The sequence below is a fragment of the Toxotes jaculatrix genome, chromosome 7 (genome assembly GCF_017976425.1).
Source record: "Toxotes jaculatrix isolate fToxJac2 chromosome 7, fToxJac2.pri, whole genome shotgun sequence".
NCBI classification, from domain to species: domain Eukaryota; kingdom Metazoa; phylum Chordata; class Actinopteri; family Toxotidae; genus Toxotes; species Toxotes jaculatrix.
Window position 1 is genome coordinate 3,419,236 of NC_054400.1, and position 22,551 is coordinate 3,441,786.

At 40.4% G+C, this 22,551-nt stretch overlaps 1 protein-coding gene across 2 annotated transcripts; it reads right to left on the bottom strand.

The window, feature by feature from the left end:
* Positions 1–6: 6 nt before the first annotated feature.
* Positions 7–21,962, bottom strand: mapk1 (mitogen-activated protein kinase 1). Of its 2 annotated transcripts, none has more exons than XM_041042158.1 (9): positions 21,587–21,962; positions 6,983–7,165; positions 5,765–5,954; positions 5,326–5,442; positions 4,840–4,954; positions 3,963–4,094; positions 2,721–2,830; positions 2,499–2,627; positions 7–941 (listed from the first exon to the last, which is right to left on the bottom strand). In XM_041042158.1, the coding sequence occupies exons 1-8, from the start codon at positions 21,730–21,732 to the stop codon at positions 2,511–2,513; spliced, it is 1,110 nt and encodes a 369-aa protein (XP_040898092.1). In that variant the 5' UTR covers positions 21,733–21,962; the 3' UTR covers positions 7–941; positions 2,499–2,510. The 2 variants fall into 2 exon arrangements, with proteins under 2 accessions (XP_040898092.1, XP_040898091.1); XM_041042157.1 differs by having other exon boundaries at positions 5,278–5,442.
* Positions 21,963–22,551: the final 589 nt, after the last annotated feature.

Here is a 22,551-nt window from a genome sequence, read left to right on the forward strand (position 1 = left end):
TATCATCACTCTTGCCATTAAAATATCTTAAGACTCTTTAGGTTATATATATCTATTTATATTTATATGTATGCATTTGCATTTGGGCCTTCTGTGAGAGTGTTTTAAGGATTAAAATACAAGGTCGCTGATAAAACATTGATCCTCATCAACACCAAGTGATGGCTTGTGGCCCACAAAGTCTCTGGCTGATTATGTGATTTCATTGCATAAATCAGTTAATTTCTTTAGGGTTTTTTCTTTTTTCAAAGACAAAAAGAGAGAAAAAAAAAGGTAGAGATATCCCTTGTAACAGTGCGACAAAGGTTAGAAAATTCAAGAGACCTTTTGTTTTTATGATGGATGATTCTTGTAAGTAATATATCGTTGTTTGTGCAATGCAGGCAGAGTTATAACCACGACAGCTGCACCAAAAAAACAAAACAAAAACAAAAAAAAACACAACAGCTAGTCTATCACTGTCATTCGACTGGACATAAAAGGTCTTGAATAGGAATAGCCAGAGCCAAACGCCTTTGAGACACACAAAAATATTGTTTATCTTGGCTTAAAACACAAAATCACCCCCAAACTGTAAGCTGTGATGTGACCCCATCACCCCCACCGCCACCCCCGCCCTCACCCTTCACCCTTCAGGGAGGGAGGGAGGGAGGGAGGGAGAGACAGAGAGAGAGAGAGAAGAGAAAGAGACAGAGAATGAATGATTGATTGATTCCTGACGCCATTCCTGAGCAAAGTGGACTTGACGAGTGAGACCCAAGGAATCCAGGTGATGTGGAGGACAGGAGAGGAAGATAAACCACCACCCTCCCCCCAAAAGAAAAGGAAAACAAAAAAAACACCAAAAAAAACAAAAAAACAAAAAAAAAAGAAAAGAAAGAAATCACAGCAACAGTGTGGAGAGGAGCAGTGGTGACGCAGAAGCCAGTCCACAGAGTAATCTGGAGAGGGAAGACACAGAGAGGATGTAGTGAGCTGTTTAATGTCATAAATACTGACACAGTTACAGCAACAACAAGACTGAGTTCGCTGCTGGCCAGTTTCACTAAGGGATTATTTAAATTGTTATAAATGATTCAAATTTAAAAACTTAAAATTTCAGTTACACATTTCCATTAGTGTTTATCTACAAACGTCCATTTAACTTTGGCGTCTACTCTGAGAAGCTAAGAGACATTTATCGTATCAATACCTGGATTACATTAATGCTGCCTCATCACAGCTAAACTCAGTGATTTCTGAAGCTGAATCTACATTAACAGGAGTTACAGGTACTGAAATGAGGAATTAAGACTCGAAAAGTGCATTTTAAAGCTGCAGAGAGCGGCGACGTGCTTTGTTCTTTGTGCTGCTCTAATTCAGGAGATGTCACACTCTGTTCCCTTTCGGTGGACTCGTGCTTCGAAATACAGCAGAGATCAAACACAGTAATTACATACGCTGACACAAAGTGGATGATAGGCTATGAAACGTGGAGCTGATAGTTATTATCACAACAAGAGTCCTGTCAGGGAGCAGCTGGTGGTTAGCACGGATCAGTGGGGGAGGGGGGGCCACACCACATCTGAGTGTCATTAGTGTGGGAAATGATAACATTAACTCCTATAGTGTATTTACAAATGGTTTGACCAGTACTGATTGTTAAAGACCCACACAAACATTTTTTTTTTATTTAAGACACCAGAACAGTGATATATTGTGTTTACAGTCAACAGCCCCATCCTCAGCTCGCCCACTACAATTACATTATTGTCACAGTAGAAAAGAAAAAAAGAATTAAGGAATTCAGATGAATATATACAATATTAGATTCATATTCCTCTATAAACCAGCAGCACCCGAACACAGAACAGCCTGTAAAATCCAAAGTTCTCAAATGTTAAACGTTGAATAAACACGTCTGTTCTGAATAAAACTGGATGGTTTTGGGAAATCCTCCATATGAAGGGTGTTTAACATTTAACTACCATTAAACTCTATCTTCATGTGCTTTCACATCTAATTTCTATTGTTTTGAATTTCTTTGAAAATGTCATAGTTTATAGAGGAAGCACGTAACCTCAGACTCACCGACAGCAATAAAGCAGAATTATACTTGGTGGTGCACCTTTAAAGTGTTGTTTCAGATTGATGTTATTCTAAAGTGCTTTTACTCTTGTGAAGTACCTCTGCTTCACACTCTACAAAAGCTAAATTTAAATCTATATCAGAGTGTTCTGCATGAGGTCCTTACTTCCGCTCTTAAGTTCACCACTGATTTGGAACATTATTGCGTTCAGCAGTTTTCAAGATGGACGATCAACTCTCCTGTGTTTTTAAAACAGCGGAGGCGGGAACATCTGACTGCGACGAGGATCGCCCTGATCTTTTTGACCTTGAAAACTTGGTCGTTACAAGAAACCAGTGCAGGAGACGGTGATGACGTTCCGCACCTGGAGTTCTGAACACCGTCCCTTTCTGGGTTTATGTTGGTTGAGACTGCAGTGATGTGGACTTACCTGTGTGAGATGTTAAGACCTAAAGCCGGGCTGGAAACGCGCAGTTTCTTCAAAGATGAGCTCCTTCAGTGTCTCTTTGGGTAGGTCATCCAGCTCCATGTCAAACTTGAAGGGAGCCTCAGCCACAGGCTACACAGAATGAAGTCATCAATAGTAAATGGTCATGTACCTTGTACATTTCAGGACAAGCTGACATCTAACAGACCAACACGACTGTCTCACCTCATCTGTGGGGTCATAATATTGCTCCAGGTAAGGGTGCGCCAGGGCCTCCTCCACCTCGATCCTCTTGTGAGGGTTAAAGGTCAACATCTTGTCCAGCAGGTCCAGAGCTGCAGCGTGAATAACACAACAGCAAGAATGTGAGCGGCAGCACACAGGAGGAGTTCACTGAGGTGAACTCTGCCCGCTGCAGGGCACCGCAGCACACTATACGCTGCTTAGAAATATTTGCAGGCGGAAAACTACGAGGCTCACATTTTGGATTGTATAAATTTTAGGAGTTGTTGTATTAAGGAAATTCAGAGCTGCCTGGGAGTGATTTGTTGAGCTGTTGCATGTTTAAAATCTCAGTCTTTCAAACCCTGAAATCACAGTGGAACTGAAAAAGGTGCATTGAAGTTGAGTTATAACAATAATTCAGCAGGATAAATCGATGTATTTTCAGCTGCACCTCCTTCCTTTCCAAGCTTCTCTCTCACTAGAATTCAATGCATTTGACTTAGTGAAGCCCTATACTGTATTATTCTCTTCACCTGAGAAGGCCCACCCCAACCAGGAGGAGTTGCTAATGCAGAGAAAAACGATACAATCCCTCACCCACAAACACAGACGACTGTGTAGCTGAGGTGCTGTTGTAGACAATGATATTTTTTGCCCCCGCTGCACCTGTGCCTCCCATAAATTTAGATTTTGTCCAGGAATTTCCTCAGGAAATTGGTTTGCAGAGGAGACCCCGCCCTAGTCTGCAGTAGCAAGGTTTCTGCAGTTCACTTTAAGCTCACTTCAAGACTTTTTAAGAGTTTTAATACTGGTATGATGGTATGGTTGAAAATTACTTATTATAGCACATTTTTTTCATATCTTCTCTGCAGCATTTAACAATAATTCCTATGAAATAAATGCAACCGGGATTCTTCTAAGTTAAGTTTTGCTAAAATCAACCGTTCCCCATTAAGCGATGATGAGCGTCCCAGCTACTGCAGCAGCAGTGACAGTGTTTGCTACAGGTTTTGATGAAGCAGAGTGAAACGCCACAAAGGACTCAACAGCCTCCTGAGTGCACAATCCACTGCCGCAACAACCCCACCTTTTAGTTTATAGGTATATAACATCTCTTGAAAGACTGCACTCACATAATACATTTTCTATCTAACACTCAGACTTCTCAAGGCCTGCAGATACTCTGAGAAACATTCATTATATTCAAGAAACTGGCAGGAATTGTGTTGTCATGGCTCTGACCTTTTGGATCCGCGTTGGGGAAGAGGCGGTTCCACGGCACTTTGCAGCGCAGAGGCAGTGACAAAAGATAGTTCCTGGCCTTAATGTTGATGATGCAGTTGAGATCCTCCTGAGAGGGAGAACCCAGGATCCCTGAGGGGACAAAGAAGATTTACTTTCTGAGTGCACAGCTCATCAATGTCTGCTAATTCACGCAGCCCCTGCTAAAAGTTTTCAGCTATGTGAGAAAGTTTTCTTGAGCAAAAATTACAACAGTAAAAAAAAAAAAAAAAAAGAGATGACAGATGGGAGAAGCAATATGTGGTCTAGCACCAAGACACGAAAAGTGCGACGTGATAAATTCATATTAACAGCTACAGTATCTATGGACTGGCACTGGGAAACTGTTGCTACTGACAGAGACCGTGAAATTTTAGTTCAAGTCGAAAGTACTCTGATATTTGATGAAGACTAAAGTGACACTGCATTTGTCTGAAGTAAAACACGAAGCTATCAAAATTTGCTACGACCGTTATGACACACTTATTTTAAATATCTAAAATCAAGAGAGAGATATTTCCATATTAGGCAACTAACAGAAAATCTATCACCAACTATTTTGATAATTGATCAAGGCAATTTCGCTTGAAAAATAAAGGCAAAAAAAAAAATTGCTGCTTTTTCCTACATTATAATCAGTTGTTTGTCTTTGTTTGTCAGGGCCAACAAGACATTTGATGACATTACCTTGGGCAGTGGCCATTTTTCAGTTTTTATTTTTGTTTTTTCCATCTCCAACAAATATCAAAAGCAAAACTGACTGAAGCTGATTATTTAAATGACAATGCCACAGTACCACACTCATCCTAAAAACACTGGATATAAAGAAAATTATTACCCAAAATGTGGTTAAGCTGATCCAAGTAGTGCTTCCCGGGAAAGATTGGCCTATTGGACAACATCTCAGCCAGGATGCAACCCACTGACCAGATGTCTATGGACTTGGTATAGCCCTGAGAGTGAGAGGCACAAAGACAGTTATGATGACTGTATACACAAAGACAATTTATGTTGGATGTTCTGCAGCAAAGCAAAATTTAAGAGCATTTTAATGTAACCTTGTAATGTAAGACACAGCTACTGTAAAAAGTACAAACAGAAACACATACTGCTCCCGAACAGTGAATATGCTTCACCAACACATTGAAACTAAATACACAAATGAGGTTTTAACCAAAAACAGAGATAAGATTTTCAGGACTCCTGGGCTTGTGTCTTAAGATACTACAAAAATAAGAAAAAAGAAAAACAAACAATGAAACAAAAACAAACTTACCCCTGACTGTTGGCATGTCAACATTGCACGGTAGGTGAGGACACTCACCTTGGAGTTGAGCATGATCTCAGGAGCTCTGTACCAACGAGTGGCTACATACTCTGTTAGGAAACCGGTGTGGTCATGGTCGGGATCAGCCACACGAGCCAAGCCAAAATCACAGATCTGCACAAAGACGAGCGACAACAACATGAATGGCAGCGACTTTAGAGGATACACGATCAAATATGAGCTGGATGTCAGTTCATCATTCACAACTTAAAACCACAGACAGCGTGGAAATAACGTTCAGACCCTTCAGAGCAACAGTTTGCACGGCTGATTTGTATTTGCAAAGGGAATAAATTTGACAACATTGGTCTTTGATGCATCAGTGTTCATGCTTTCCTCCCAAATGAAAACAGTCATTTTTGGTAAGAAAATAATCAACCAATATTAAATCAGCTCAATCTGTTTGAAATGTGTTAGTTTCCCTTTGAGACACTACCTTCAGATCACAGGTGGTGTTGAGCAGAAGGTTGGAAGGCTTCAGGTCGCGGTGCAGGACGTTGGCAGAGTGGATGTACTTCAGCCCTCGTAGGATCTGGTAGAGGAAGTAGCAGATGTGGTCGTTGCTCAGGTGTTGGGTCTTCAGGAGCTTGTACAGGTCTGTCTCCATGAGATCCTGGACAATATATCTGCACAGTCCCAGGTTAAAGAACTCTGGCTCCAATATTGTGGAAACCACACTCCTTGTGCTTTTACGCTCATGATATAAAAGCTATTTTTTAAAAAATAGATAAGTCCTGTTCAGATGAGTCACATTTTTACTCCCATCTGTAGGCATCCGACAGGGCAGGGCAATTACTCTAAACATGAGCAAAAACCGTAATTATTATTCTCTAATTTTACTCAAAACAATATGTTTGATAAATGCATTTCTTCTAACAGTATTCATTCAAACAATATTGAGGTTTCTGGCACACTCAGGTTGGATTCTGTTCCCATAACATTGCAAAGACAATGAAAAACATTGCATCATTTAACTGAGACATCTTGATTTTGGTGTTGCAGCGGCTGGCAGAGCCTCAGAAAAGCCAAAGTGCTGACTTGACTGGTCTCCTCAGTTCTTCTCATTCCAGCCCCCTGAGGTTCATACTAAACTTATTCAGAGAAGCGGTCACTAAACAACTTCTGGTAAAAAATAAAAATAAAAATAAAGCTCCTTTCTGTTCTTTGGCAAGCAGGAAGCAGTGCGCTGCGTCGCCGTGGGCTTTGGTCACAGCCATTTCTACGGCAGAGTGTAAAAGTATACACGCTGCGTTATGAGGCTGACAGTGACTATGGACTCAACCGGTTCTCTGTCGTTGCTGCTGGTCTACAGTGAAGAGGGTCTCTGCCAAATATATGGTGACAGGTGGCTATTATGTAATAAAATACAACTGAAAACCCCTATTCAACCACAAAGGCTGGAGAGTGAGACCAACCTCACACCAACACAGAGAAATAATTGCAGTTCATTACATTTAGCCTGAGGGAAACCATCAGATATTTGTATGTTAACACAGTGTCAACTTCAAATGCCTGAAAAATGTTATCAATGCCATTAAGGCCAAACCTGAAGGTTATAAATTCAGCTGCAGACACATGACATACTGTACAACCTGTCAATCAGACCAAGACCAAGACCAGGTCTCTGCTAAGACAAGCGAATGTGAAAGGATACACGTCCTTCATCTGCTCAATGGTCGGTGTGCGGATAATGTCGTTGATTCCGATGATGTTCTCATGTTTGAAGCGCAGGAGGATTTTGATCTCTCTCAGGGTGCGTTGGCAATACGTCTGGTGCTCAAAGGGGCTGATCTTCTTAATGGCCACGCGGATCTTGTTGTCCCGGTCGTAGGCAGAGCTGAAACATTAAGCAAAAAAATAAAAATAAATAAAAGCCAACAATTAGAGACAAATGTTGAAGGAACAAAAGATTTAGATTTTCCCCATTCAAACTTGGGTCAACACCTTTGAACCACAAAAAGTGATTGCTTCTGTTTCACCTTCCTATTATGCACATTTAGTTCAGACTCTTCTGTGCTGAACTTCACCTTCACCGACATCCACGGTCCAATGTTACACTTTGTGGACAGTCAGCTGATGCATGAGCATATGAGCACCTGTCACCTGCAGCTCTTAACTAAACATTTTTTAAAATGATCCACTGCCAAAACAAAACAAAACAAAACAAAACAAAACAAAACAAAACAAAAAAAATAAAATAAAATAAAATAAAATAAAGGAAGAAATCAAATCATATCTTGCTGTATAGATCAAGTTTTATCGAACAGCAGTAGTCAGGCGTTAACCTTGGTGACAAATGCTGCTTCCTTCCTGTGGTTTGCCAATGGAAAGCTTTTAATGTGATGTAGTAACAGCAGGAAATGTTCGGTACGCGCTAGCATCATCGTAACATGCACAGTGGAGCAGAAAACAGTGAGGCTGCTGCAGTATCTGTCAGATAAAAGAGAGGAACACTGGAGTGGGAGAAAACCCCAGACCACAGAAAATTTTACTTTACACAAGAGCTCCATCAGAACTGATAGCCGACTTTTAAACATTTCTCTAAAAGCCTGCATGAGCACAGACGCCAGTTTAGCAAAATGACCCGGCTCAGCTGAGTTCAGAGACCATCACTGCTCGGCCACAGCAGGTACCAAGCAGGTCCATAATACTGCAGGTCAGAGTGGTTATGCCCTGCTGAGAGGATGCAGTGCAACCCTGCTCAGCTCATCGCACCATGGTGGAGATAATGTGCGCTACACCAAACGAGAGCAAATGTGGCAAAAGAGGTTTCACAGCCTGATCAAAATAAACTTGCCTCATTCAGGTTTTTAAAGTAAGTTTTAGGAGTATACAACCAAACTGCAAAATATAACGACCTAAAAACACAAAAAAACATTTTGCACAACCTAAAACTTAAATTGTGCACAACTAGCCGCCAAATCCTCCTGAGTAATCCACTTTGTTAGCAAACAACAGTATTTCAGTTTTCAAAAATAATACAACCTGTTCACTCCATGTACAAAGAATAACACTGCAACTGTGTGCAAAGTACTTTCTTCACAAATATTCCTTTCATCACTGCCCATAATGCAACAGTTCACATAATGGAATGAGTATGAATGTGAGCAGGCAGCTCAGCTCCATTTTGCAATATTGGTATCTGAAATCCAATAAAGAAAAGCATAACGTTCACAGGAAATGATAAAGCATGTTTGCATGCATATGATGCCTGGGTCTGCCACAACTCACAGTAAAGACAGACCCAGAGAAGCGTCAATAGGTTAAAGCAGACTGGTGACAAATATACTGGAAAAAAGGAGTAAAAAGAAAGGTTCTGCTCATTGTACAAACATAAGGAGGCGTGTCGGCCATTAGCTAAAAGAATATCAAGAGAAACGGGACTACACTGGCAAAAGTCCAACGTACGATCAGGTGTGAACAGGAAAGAAACACCAGCATGGCCTTTGGCATAAAGAGACAGAGAGGATAAGAAAATGTGGTGTAAATCAAGCTACCTTTCTGCCTGCAGGCTCCTTTAAAAAAAAAAAAAAAAAAAAAAAAAAAAAAAAGGATGATGGATACTAGTTTGCATCAACGACTGATAACATGGATCCCTGCAATCCTCTGAGAGCATTGGATTTGTGTTTACTCTGCATGTTTTTAACTGTTATACATTGTCTCACTGTGCTGAAACAGTTTTCTGGGTTATTTTCATACAAAATCTCTATTCCAAGCAAAAAATGCAGTAAAAACTAACAAAAGGAGTTACTGTTTTTTACAATTGTGTAAAACTGTCTGATTAACTGTCTGAGTGTGTCTACACCCAGAAGACTAATTGTGACTAAATGAGACACCTCCTCCACCCCAAAGAAACCATTCCAGGTACAGACATGTCCACGGCTGAGTTTCAGGCTCCTTTCACTGGCTCAGTGTCTGCTTTAACTTCCTGAAACTCACTCAGCCTGAGATATTTCAAATTCCCACACTAAGGTCTAAACCTGCATTCCAACCTAAACTCCAGAAACCGATAACGTCAGTACTGTTTTTCAACCAGATGAAATGAGAATAGAAAGATGTCTGGGTGTTGCCTTCAAGTGCAGTGACTAACACATTCATATGATTTTTGGTTATTTTTAGGGAAATTGCTGGGTTCTTGATCATTAAATCACACTGAGATTTTAATGTAATGACTGTAATCCGGTCCTCCTGTTTTCAAGCCTGTCGTGAGGAATAATAATTTATGGTCTGGTGACAGATACACAAACTGGCCAGACATCTTCAGTGCACAGGAACTGACACACGAAAACCAAGTCCAACTCATCAACGACCGCCAAGAAATGCAAATTACCGCCACCAGCCTCCAGGATTTCCTGGATCCCTGAAATCATCTGATTTCAAACTGTTGCAACTCGCTGCCATTTGGGGGCCATCACAAAACCAAAATTGCCCAACAGAGCCATACTTCAGGATGACAAATTGAGAAAACTTGCAATATTAATGGTTTCCTTAAGTTCTCAAGATTCATCATTTACATCTAGCCAAGAGTGGTTTTATTTCTGCACATTACAAACAACAGAAATGACTGAAAAACACCCACACAGTATGACAGAATAAGAAAATGAGTTGCTATAGTGATGGGGGTGTAGGGACTGAAATGTAAACACAAGTGTGCCAGCCTTCTGCGAGGGAAATATGAGTGACCTTCCTTTCCACTTGTGTGAGAGGAGAGAGAGAGAGTGTGTGTGTGTGTGTGTGAGTGTGTGTGTGTGGGAGGAACCAGTTCTCCATGTAACTGTTCTGCACCAGTAGATACCCTCGTGTACAGGGAGGCAGGGAGCTACAAGACTTATTCATCAAAGCTAAAATCTGATCCCAGTTTAGCACAGACATACTGTATCTTCAGATACAGTCAATGGTACAGCCTCCACCAGCCTTTGACACAGCACAATATTTTCCTCACACGTGATGTAAACTCACAAGCAAAATGTCTTTACAATACTATCGCATCTCAGGCTTTATGGGGATTAAAGAAAAAACTAAACACAACTTGGCCGAATTTATTTCTTCCCAATTTGAAAAAGGTTAAAGACAAAATTCACATACACTCAGCTGGCACTTTATTAGGAACACCTAGCCAAAACTAACCCAGTAAACACAACAGTCCTGCAATAAATCCTGTCGTCATGCTGGTTATTATGTTCAGTTTGTTGAAATTGTTTTAGAGAGGTTGACTGAAGTGTATGACAATGTTGGAGGATGTTTCTGAACACACACAGGATTGTGCAATAGGGCCACTGCCACTTTCTATTTCAGTTTTTTCAAGATAAATTCAAAATGTATAATAACCTTTTGGAATTCATGGATCCCATCAGCCCATGTGAAATAGTTCATCTTGTGGTCCAGTAGAGTAAAGTTCACTACCAGCTTGGTATTTTGCTGCCAGGTTGAGCCATCAGTAAACTAAGCTAATAAATAAGAATGGTGTAGGACACCAGCGAGTAAGGTCATGCTAATCGGATAATCACGGCTCTGAAGCATCTGAGAAGCGGTGTGTGGAAGTATTTTGGGCTCTGCACCATAGATGGTGAAACGCTGCTTTAATCTGCAACCACAACAATGTCAGCAAACGTCAACTGTACAACCGAGCCAGGCAGCGTACTTTTTGTCACAGGCATCCTCAGGACTCTTATTAAAAGGCTATCGTGGATAGAACAACAAGATTTATATGTAAGGGCGGTGTTCTTACACATGAAAAGGTTACTTGGAAAAATACTAATAAATAACAATTGATAAAAAAAATAGTTTTTAGTTGCAGCCCTGGTTTAGTGATTTGTGATTCCAGCTCCTCAAATGTGACTGTGTCACTATGTTTTATGACCGTTCACAGGACTAAACAAGACATTTGCAGACAGAACATAGATTAAACTAACAATCCTGTGATTAAAAATAACTGACAGGTTAATGGATAGTTGGAGCCCTAGTTATAACAGACTTACTTTAACAAAAATTGTAATTAAAAAACGCACTAAACATGCCGCCTCCAGTCTTACAGAAATGTATATATGTTATGTAAAGTATGTAAATCCAGACACTTTAGCTTGAGTTCATTTTAAGTAACAAAAAGTACATCAGTGACATCGTTTGGTGCAGAGAGAAGTGAGGACAATCTTAGCTGACGCTCCATTGCACCATGTTTACTAAGGCAAGCCCTTCAGTTCCTTGTAGGTTTGTCCTGGCATGTAACCGAAGGAACTTTTTGAGGAAGTACAAAGTACACCGAGTTGAGGGTGCAGTATCAGTGTGCTTGTCTCAGTGTACTCAGAGTCTTGACCTGCTTGGCCTTATCACTGAAGGGTGGACCTTAATTTCGAGACTGCTGCTCTCGGGACTTTTGTAATTAAAACTATAACTTCACCCTCGGTTCTGACTGCTACTGATGCACATTTGCTACGTCTGGTGGAAGCAGAAGTGGCAGTGGCAGCAGACCACATCTGGCCGAACACTCACAGCCAGCTGACGCGGCACCTGTCTAACACAGCTGACTGTAATTCCACCAGTGTTAGGAAACAAACAGAGCACTACTTATGTTTTGTTGCTTTATTTAAGAGGTCGCATGCAACACGCTAATGCCTGGGTGAAGCGATTAGTCGATCGACAGAAAATCAATCCGCAACAATTTTGATGATTGTTTAATCTTTTGGGACATTTTTTTTTTTAAACAGAAATGTCCACAATTCACTGACTTTCCTGTTTCTTCTGCTTCTGTCTTGTTTCATGAGCATGCTCAGTGCCCAGGAAGGAGCATGGAGGGTGGGAGAGGAGTGAAGAGAGAGGAGGGGGGGGGGGGGGGGGGGGGGGCTCTGTTTCCAAGGAGATGGGAATACAAGGCTTTACACTGCAGCCGCTGTGTTATGCAATAGGGCTGTTACCATGACAATGCTCAAGGGGTTGGGTTGAAGGAAGAAGGGGAAAAGCTCACTATGCTTAAGGGCAACGTGTGCCGAGAAAGTGCAGACCCGAACGTCCATGCGCAAACAAGACAGACATCGCGTCATGGTGTCAGGTTGGAAGGACGGGCTTCAAACGGCGCTCACAGGCTAGTGTGCGGTGAGAGCGTTAGTCTGTTGCATTAAGCAGCGGGACTGCAGGATTAGAGGGTCTATGCATTCTGCTCTCTCAGGGTTTCTGCATGGTTCACCAGGTTAAAATGAAAAGTTTTTAAAGACATTTTTAATGTCACATAGACGCAGTGTGACACCCGTTTCACGGTCATACAGGCAAAAGTATGAAAAAGGTCAGTGAAAACTAGTAGGGACAGTAAGGCCTATTCATTATTTACAGAGTGAATTAATTTATTGACATTTATTTCACATTTTTGTCAGTGCTTCCCAATAGTATACAAAAATAGTTGTAGTTTAAAATAAATAAGTTAAGTTCAGGTCCATGTACAAATCTTACATAAAGGCAGATATTTGGTACAATAGCACTAGAGATTTTCTAAACAATTTAAAACCATAAAATCCCTCAAATATTTGGTAGTAGAATAATAGCTCTCTTTTTGTGTTAAATACTCTATGGCTCAACTTTCAGAAAATGAATCTGCTACAGTTCTTTTAATCGATCGTTTAGGTTATTTCGCAGGTAAAAGGGCAAAAAAAAAAAAAAAAAAAAAATCTTAAGGTCCGACTTTTACACCGGAAGATTTAGTAGGATATTTATTGTATAGATCAAATGATTAACTGATCGTGAAAATCCTTACTGAAAAAGCTGCCATCAAAGTCTGTCGTTTAAAATTGCTGCTGCATAACGTGACCTCACCCTTCCAGTCCCATCGTTTCTTCCCCTCATTTCTCTAACATTAATCTACTTGGTATGATTTAATTGCGACCAAGGTACATTCATATAATCCAAGACCTATTGATTTTACTGTCTGAACAAATTTATCCCAATACTTATTCTGCCTTTGATTTGTGTGGACACGCGTTCTGTTATTCTTCACTTTAGAATCCATATCACAATTTATATCTGTACTACGATCAGTTGAATCTTTTTCTCAGCATCGACATGCATGACTTGCTGTCACCAAGAAGTTTCAGTTGTAAAGCTTCAGGCTTCACTGACTGTTGCCTGCACAATGTGGTGTTCTCAGCTCTGAGCAGATCCAAAATGATTTTTAGCGTGGAGGTTTTCAGCCAGGTAAATTTGAGGACATACACAAAATTTAAATACATTCTGCTTTGTACGTTTGGTCACTTATGGATTTATTCACTGGAATTATTTCAAATTTGGCTGCAGCTGTTTTTTTTGCTTATTGAAAAACACTTCCTGTTGCTGTATATACTAACCACAGCAACCAGTTTTTAGCAAGGTGACTGTGAGGTGTTTGTCTTTACAAGAGCTTTTCACTCAAGACTTCTGGCTGTATAAGATGAGCTCTGTGTGATAAACTAGCCCTGTGATGAACTGGAAACCTGACATCTGCAAAATACATGCTCAAATCAGCTCAAGCCCTGCACAGCAAGATACAATGGACTCTTAAAAAATAAAACATGGGCACACAAACAACATTTTTATGTAATACAGATGCTCTTTAAGCAGGAAGACAACGCATAGAGCTACTGGCAAAGCACCCTGACTCACTTTGTCTGTTGTGCATTTTCTTTTCTTGCCTTAACAAGACAAACACACCAGAACACAAATTCCTCTGTTTCACTAATTTGTTTGACTCAAACAAACTGCTGCTTCTGTGGGGTTCAATAAGCCAAACTTGAGACTTTTTAAGACCCTTTTAATACAGCGTAGAATTAAATTAAATACCTGTGTCAGCATGAAAGTATGTATGATGGAAAACCCGCAGGAATTACCTGAACTCATTCAAGTTCTTGCAAAAATCTACATTTTCCCAACCGTGAGATGCTGAGCTTCCAAGCTACTGCAGCAGCAGCAGCAGTGACGGCGTTTGCTGCAGGTCTGATGGTGCCGACCGAAACTCCATAAAACAGGATTAAAAAGCCTCCTGCAACACAACCCACTATCATAACAATCTCACTTTTAGTTTATGCAGTAGGTGTACTGCATCTCCTGACAGCCCACAATCACATGCAAAATTTAACTAATATTACAGCCTACAGTGAGCAAGAGACCAAATTCAAGACCTAAAATAATTTAATATCTGCTAAGGCCTTTTTTTTTTCTTTTACAGGAAACCGACCTCAATGGTTTTTGACACTTTCTGAGGCCTTTCCACAGACTGAGGAAACTTTGAGGAAGTAACTTTGAGGAACCAACTTTTCCCTCCTTGTACCGTACACACAATATGCATTGAACTTTCATATTTATCTATACGGATCCTCATGCCGTGACATGTAGTATCCTCACTATAGCACGCTGTGTTTTGCCACAGGTCAGGGTTCAGCTTTACATTAGAGTCTCCTGAAGTGTATTCTTGCAGCACAGGTGGACGACTACACCTGAAATAAAGACTTACGCCCTTTTAAGATAGAAAATTCTAACTTGTTTAACTTGGTTAGCTTGTCATTTGCTACGAAACTGATCATGACTTCAAGTGGTAGCATGATTTCATGGGAGGAACCCTGTCATGATATTAAAATGACCAATACACTAATACCAGTATCTCTACAAGGACTGCGAAAAACTATTGTTTTCATTATTGATTAATCTGCCATTTACTTTCTCAATTATTCAATTAATCCTTAGTAATTAGCTGCAGCCCTAATTTCAAAAGTCCAAAACCCAACAATATTTAGTTTTCTATCATATATGGACAAGAAAATCATCAAATCCTCACATGTGAGAAGCTGGACATAGCTGAAAAGCAGAGTAACCCACACAGAGACACACACTGTGAATACAGTGCTGTTTAAGTACAGCAGTCCTCCTACAAATAGCACTTATCCTTTTTTTGTTTCTCTGCCTATAAGTACACTGCCACTCCCATATACTGTACAACTGCGTTGAAACTTCCAGTGCTCCGGTGCTGACGTAACACTTGGACCTCGGTATCTCTGTTTGAGCTTGTTATCAGCAAGGTCGCAGATTCTACCACAGAGTCGAGTCTCCACATTCAACCAGATTCACAGGGTGTTATTTTGAATACATCAATTAAATGAAGCACCCTCTTGTATCCCTGGATGAGGCTGAACAATTAATACGAGAGCTAATAGGACAGTATTTCTTTAGTACTAATGTGCAAATAACAATTTGTCGTCCTCCATAAATCCGGATTTAATCGGACCACTGCAAGATTAGTGTCAGACAGCCATCTGTGTTTGGCTTTCTTTACGATGCCAAGTTATCTACTTGGCATCAGCTATAACTAAGGAAAAACTAATAACTAAAACTATCAATATCAAAGATCATGACCAAAAATGAAACGTTATACCAGAAAGCTTGTACCATACAGCTGAAACTATTAATAATTTTACAATGAATCAATAAAGAGAAAATTAATCAACAACTTATTTGATAATCAACTAATCATTTAAGTCATTTTTCTTAACTAAAATCGCTGATTGGACAAAACAAGGTATCTGTAGATGTCGCTTTTTTCCTGTTTAAAAATTACAAAAAGATCAGAAAACTATTTGTTTTACACACAAATATGCTGCTCGTCTTTTCAGGGCATTAAGCACTGCACAAGAGTCGCCAACATGCACCAGCAGTGCAGCAATAAAATGCTTCTGTCAGGCCCTGACGATGAACATCTTCATCAGCTTCAATGCAACAAGCCGCAGTGTGCGTGAATGTTTTACGTGCTTGTTGAACCAGAAGTCATCGCGCTCGCCTTGGCAGGCGTAATCACCCAAATTACACAAATTACATCTCCTTCTGAATTGCACAACAGGATTTCAGAGTGTCAAGGCTCTCATTCTCTCCCTCCCTCTCCCATTGGCTGTGGAGTGGTGGTACTGATGTCAGAGGCAGAGGGGTTGCCATGGAGATGGGCGTCACGGTGGCATTTCAAGAGGACGGCTCATGGCAGGATGAAGCAGAGCATCAGCAACGGCTGAGAATCAGGAGGGTCAAAGAGTCGAGATCAAGATCAGGAGGAGAAAGGATCACCAGGAGGGAGAGAATGACGACCAGATTTAATTAGGATTCAGGGTTTATGATGAAATGTTAACTGCATGTCTTTGTCTTTACTGTATATGAAATTATCAGCTATCAGTGTTAACCAATACCAATGTTTTGGTACTTTGGTGCACTGTAGAAGAGGAGCATTGTATTTCTCAACAACTAGTTAAAAGTATAAAATGAAATCTAAATAAAATGTCCTGAACAGCTTTCTGCTATAGCAACCTGATACACAGGATCATATCTGCAACAACACTGACCTGAAAAGGCAGATCAGGTACTGGCCATGAAATAACCGATCAAGCTGTTTCGATATCGGCAGATACACTGAGCTGAGATATCAGGATCAGCAGCAACAACGAAAAGAAGAAGCAATGAGATGCCGGCCCATTGTTTTATTTCTTCCAAAGTACCATGGCTAAAAAGTGGAATCTGACCAACTTCCACCAATCTTTTTAGATATAAAACTTTTTTTATAAACAGGAGCCACTTCAGCAGCATTCCCCCATGATCTAACTGTTCATGTGGGCGGATTGAAAAGGCAGAGTGTGCCACGGCAGCTTCTGAATATCATCACAGAGAGGTGATACATTATCTTGCGATTGTGTAAGCAGACGTTGTGCACGAAATGAAGCCTGTGTTAAGAGGCTCCGCGCACCGTCAATCTGCGCAGCCCTCAGCCTCTGGAAAGTCCTGACATGCAACAGCCTTACAGTCAACAAGAGGCTATTGAAAACAAAAATAGGCCTACTCTGAAAATGACACAGACATGCCTGACGGTCGACCGCCCTCTAATCATACAGTCCAACACAAGCAGATTTTGTAATGCAGCGTGTCACAACACAAACTAAAAACTTTGCAGAATTGCACTCTGATAAGCAGATCTAAATACACTGAAATTCACTTGTTTTATATCTATGATGACTTCCGCCAACTTGAAATTACCAAGAAACACAGACTACTTGGATCCTCTATTCCTCCTTGTCCTACGGAGATCTGCACAATTACTAAACTCGATCAATAACGGCAATGCCCATTTTGCTTTGAATAGGAACAGAAACACCCTGTGTCATGTTTCAGCTTCTCAGAAAGACAAATAAAAGACACCTCCTAAGAGGAAGCACACTGAGGACCAATACCTAAGAAGAAGAAAACTGGAAGAGGTGGAAGAAAAATACAAACACATTCTCTGAGGAATGTTGCAGTCAATGTGATTTTAAAACAATGTTTTACAACCCAACATACAGCAGAGCCATGTCTGAAATACTGAAAACAGACGATACTTAACATGTAGCCTTAGTAACACGTCAGACAGAATACATTTCCATATTAACCCTGTTCTCCCAACATGATCAGCTGCACTTCCTTGGCCACCAAGTTTGCATCTTTGATGCGACGCTGTCCTGTCAGGGCAAGGAGACGGCAGAGAAAGTTTGTACTTCCTATAGATGGACCAAGCAATCGGCTTGTTTGATGCAGAGAGTCACGTCTGCAGCCTACAGTAATAAAAATTCAAGTTGTACCATTACATGTCTGTGTAGGTCTCTGAAGAAAATGTTTATTTTCACATTCTCAGCTCCTGCTGAGGTACTGGAAATTATTTGAAGTTGACACTGTTTTCACTATTTCTTGACATTTCGTAGACCAAATGATTAATTAACAATTAACAAAAAAACAACTGGTAGATTAATCGATAATGAATGTGAAAATAATCTCTAGTTGCACCCCTACACAAAGGGACAAGCTTGCAATTTGGTGAGAACCAATGTGACTTACCAAAGCTCTTGTAAGACACACATCTGATTTATAACTTAACTTCTAACCTAACAAAAAGGCCTTACTATGTAAATGCAATCTCTATGTGTTAAATGTGAGTTTAGGCATAAAGTGTATGAAAAATAATAATGAAATATGATCTTGAGCTTTTCTGTCCCATAATATTTGTTGATTGCTAAACCAAGTGAAGCTGTTAACAAGATGATAACACCAGTGGTGCAAAGTCAACACAAAAAAGCCACATAAAAAAGAACTTCCTGATGCAATTTTAAAATATTTCAGATGCAAACCAGGGGGTGTCTGTGAAGAACACCCTGCACCACTTTCTCTGGCTGCTGCACATCAAGACCATGACCAACTGACTGAAAGCCACAGGTCTCAAGAACAACATAGCAAAACAAGTGCAAGGAGGCTGAGGTTGACACATCACCCACTCAAACTGCCTCTGAGCACACCAAAACTGCAGAAAGTAAAGAACTGGGCTTTTACATGAACCTGAGTGAAGATTACAGTAAACTGAGAGAATACTGGACTGTTTCATATACGTTTTGCTGCTAGTATAAGCTGTTAATGCAATCATTTAAAGGCTTCAAGAGGAAAATAGTTATTGGAATCGTAAAAAAAAAGACTGCGGAAGTGGGTTCTAAAATCATTTAAATAAAAAAAAAACTTCTTCTTAAGAACCTCAAAGACAATGAATCACAATTCTCATTCAACTTATATAGTCAAACAGTTTATGTTGTTGCATATTTAGTGTCACCGGATCCATTTACAAGTGAAAAGGCCTTGTAAAAGAAAAAGAAGGTCACATTTAATGGACATGAAGTTTTTCTAACCTGTCATTTGCCAGATCCCTGTAACCTTAGTCAAGCATAATGGGCCTGTCTGTGCTTGTTGCTGTAATTTCTGATCTCTGGTGTCAGGAAATGAGAGATACTTTATACTCAAAAATCATTGCATTTTTGGGTTATTTCCTGTATTTGGCGGAGATCATAATTCCTAATACAGTGTATCGCTGTCTCTATGCAAGACAATCAAGGCTCACAGTTAAAAGTATATTAGCTCATGTTTTTTTGTGTGACCTGAAAAGCTTTGTTCACACCTGCCCAGGTGAATCCTACAAATAGATTAAAACATTCCACAGTTGAAATAAACTGGTCACAACATGCTTAGTACGAAAATTCCCTTAGGATGTGCAGTATTCCAGTCTGACCCATTAAGAATTATCAGTCACCGAACCATCATTTGGTCGACTGTGAGGAGATCAACGTGAAGCAAACTATCAAAGGGCAGAGCAAAGTCGTACCTTCATCTGAGGGGGGCAGGGGAAGTCTTCTGCTAATGCATTTCACATTACTGGAAAATGCATTTGCAGTAACCAGTAGAGCAAAGTACTTGGTAGCAAGCAGGGGCCCCAGTGGCCAGCATGAGTGAACAGATAACAGGGAAAGCTCATCTTACAGAAACTGAAACTACATTAAAAGAAAGTTCAAGGAATAAAACGTCACAGTTCCGCCCACACTGTGTGACTGACAAATGAGAGGTGAAGTGCAGAAAGACCACAGCAATGAGAATCAAACCTAGAACTGAAAAAAATTCCCACAGATTACCACTTATAACATGTCAACATTAACTGTTAGCTAAGAGGACAACATGCTCAGGGTTCAAATGACTGAATCAAACGATTAATCAGAAATCAGAATAGATAGCAATCAATTTTCTGTTAATTGACTAATCATTTGGTTGTTTCAATTCTAGTTTATTAGTCTTTTGATAAGGGGTAGACAACATCATCTCATATTGGAATACCCAGACAAGTTTCTCAGCACTAGTATCATCGGATGTGAATTTCAGAAATTATTTGGATCTGAATTGCAGTTATGTCACCCAGCCTCTAGCTGACCATCACTTTTACAGCTTAAAGCCCTCACTCTAATGTATTATTGTCTCTTTTAAAGCCAGAGCGTCATGGACAACTCTTTACAACTGAGCATCCTTCCAACACTGGGGCTTTAATGGTGAACAGTATTTCATCTGGTCTGTTTGCCTTGAGCTACAGAATGTACCAATCATTTGTTGATAGGAGATCATACAAGTGACAACCGTGGCCGTGTGGGTTTAGTGGGTTTTCCGTTTTGCAGACAAAAAGATGCTAAACAACCAAATCAATGCTGGGTTTTCTGAGAGCCAGTGTTCTGAGAAAACCCAGCTCCTCTCACCACAGAATAAGAAAGAACTACACTACTGTTGGTTGACACAAGGACAATATATTATGTAATACAGTACAGTGTGCACATTTAAGGTCAACTATATCACCACAGGCGAGAGAAACAACAAGATTTAGTGTTTGTGAGAGGAGATAGTAGGATTTGACTTGTTGCAATCTGAGATACAGTTAAAATCAAAAATCTACGTACTGCAAATAAAATGGAGTATAAATTGAGTTTTTTTGAGTATATCCTCCACTACATCCCTGACAGCTTACCATTAGGTACAAAACACTGTTTCCAAAGTGACTCTCGCCTACAAATTTCTTCATATACTGCATGTAACCAACCATCAGCATCAGCGACTGAAGCAAATGTGCAAGGGAAACCCCATGAGATGCTCCTGCAATACAATTTTAGGTTTTTCATGCAAATCTGTGCAACAAAACCTAAACACAGTGGGCACAGCTACCATGGGTGAGAACACATGGAAATTTTATGCCAATGATATAATGAAGAGAATATAAGATGTAGGAGTATGCAATGACAACAAATTCTACAGTCACTGCAACTGAAACCCTGCACACTCAATGGTGAAGCATAAAATGGGATATTACACTAGTCTGAGAGAGAAAAGACACTATTAAGTTAAGAAAAATCAATGTCAATTTAAAGTGGAGGATCGCACACACCCTGCTGGGTTCCTGCTGTTGAGATATTATTGACCAAAACAGCCCAAAATAGCAGATTTGTTCATACATTTAAGAGCAGAAGACGCAATAAAAGCCCAATTAAAGAAGCTGCAAATGGCTTTTAATGTAGAAACCCGTTCGTCATTGATTCTAGTTACTAATTCAATAAAATCCACTTCTTTCAAGTTCAGTACAATGACTTCTTGTCGCTGATCACTGCAAAAAAAAAAAGAGAAAAAAAGAACACCAAAAAGGAGTACAAAAAAATCTGCTGATTCAACTGTGATTTAATCTGTTTTCCTCGCAAACGGACCCTGCCTTCATTCGGCTAACGGCACTGTTGCTTGCTAGCGAACATATCACATTATGTTTGTTGTGTTTTAACGGGGGGGAAAAGATGCAAGCTAGCTAACGTTACGTCGGGCTAAAACGGAGAGGGGCAAAACTCAACGCGATATGTGGGGGAAAAAAGCGGGGTGAGTAAACAGATTCTTCGGGTACACTTACCACACCATCCCGTAGGCTCCCTCCCCGATGTAGGAGAGGTTGCTGTACCGAGGCCCGACGTCGAAGCCCTGCCCGCGGACAAGCTCCGTTCCCGGCACGGAGCTGGGGCCGCAGCCAGAAGGGGCAGACACCGCAGCTGTCGCCATTATGTGGACTGTCTTTTTTTTTTCCTTTTTAGAAAGGCTATCAAATTGGAAAAAAAAAGAGCAGCGAAGATTAGAAAAAAATGTATATGTATATATGTAAGTTTATATCCGTCGTCGCTGTGACTGTAACAGGGTTTACAGTGTGGCTGAGGCCTTCACGACGTGTGGACTGTTTTTCCTTTCCGTTAACGTGCGTTCAGACCGAGCGACCACACCGCTGCTGTGCTGTCGCAGGCAGGAGCGAGAGGCGGAGAGGTAGCTGCTGCAGGAAGTAACGGAGGCGGTCATGTGATCTGCCTTTTTTTTTTTTTTTTGTGGAAAATGTCTTTATTTCTATTTTTTTTTTTTTGCCTTCAGGTTCCAATCAGCACAAGAAAAAAACTGTGCAAACATGGCTTTTATTTATTAATTATCCTAAAAGTGCAGCAAAACATAAGAAAAAAAAAGGAAACGAAATCAAATGAGCTGTACTCCTACACATGCACTTATGTTTTCAAGGTACTGTGCAGGTACGTTGTTCCAACATCTTGGAGAACTTGCCACAGCTCTGTGGATTTAGATTGTCTCAGTGTCTTCTGTTTCTTTATGTAATCCCATACTGACTCCGTGGTGCTGAGATCAGGGCTCTGAGGGGGCCAGAACATCTGTTGGAGGACTCTTGACTGTGGCTGTGTATGTTTTGGCTCGTTGCCCTGCTGCAAAATTAATTAGTGACCTATCAGATGATACTGATGGATACAAATTTAAACACCTGAAGTGCCTAAAACTTTTGCACAGTGCCATAGATCACAGTTTTTTTTTTTTTGTTTTTGGGAGGGA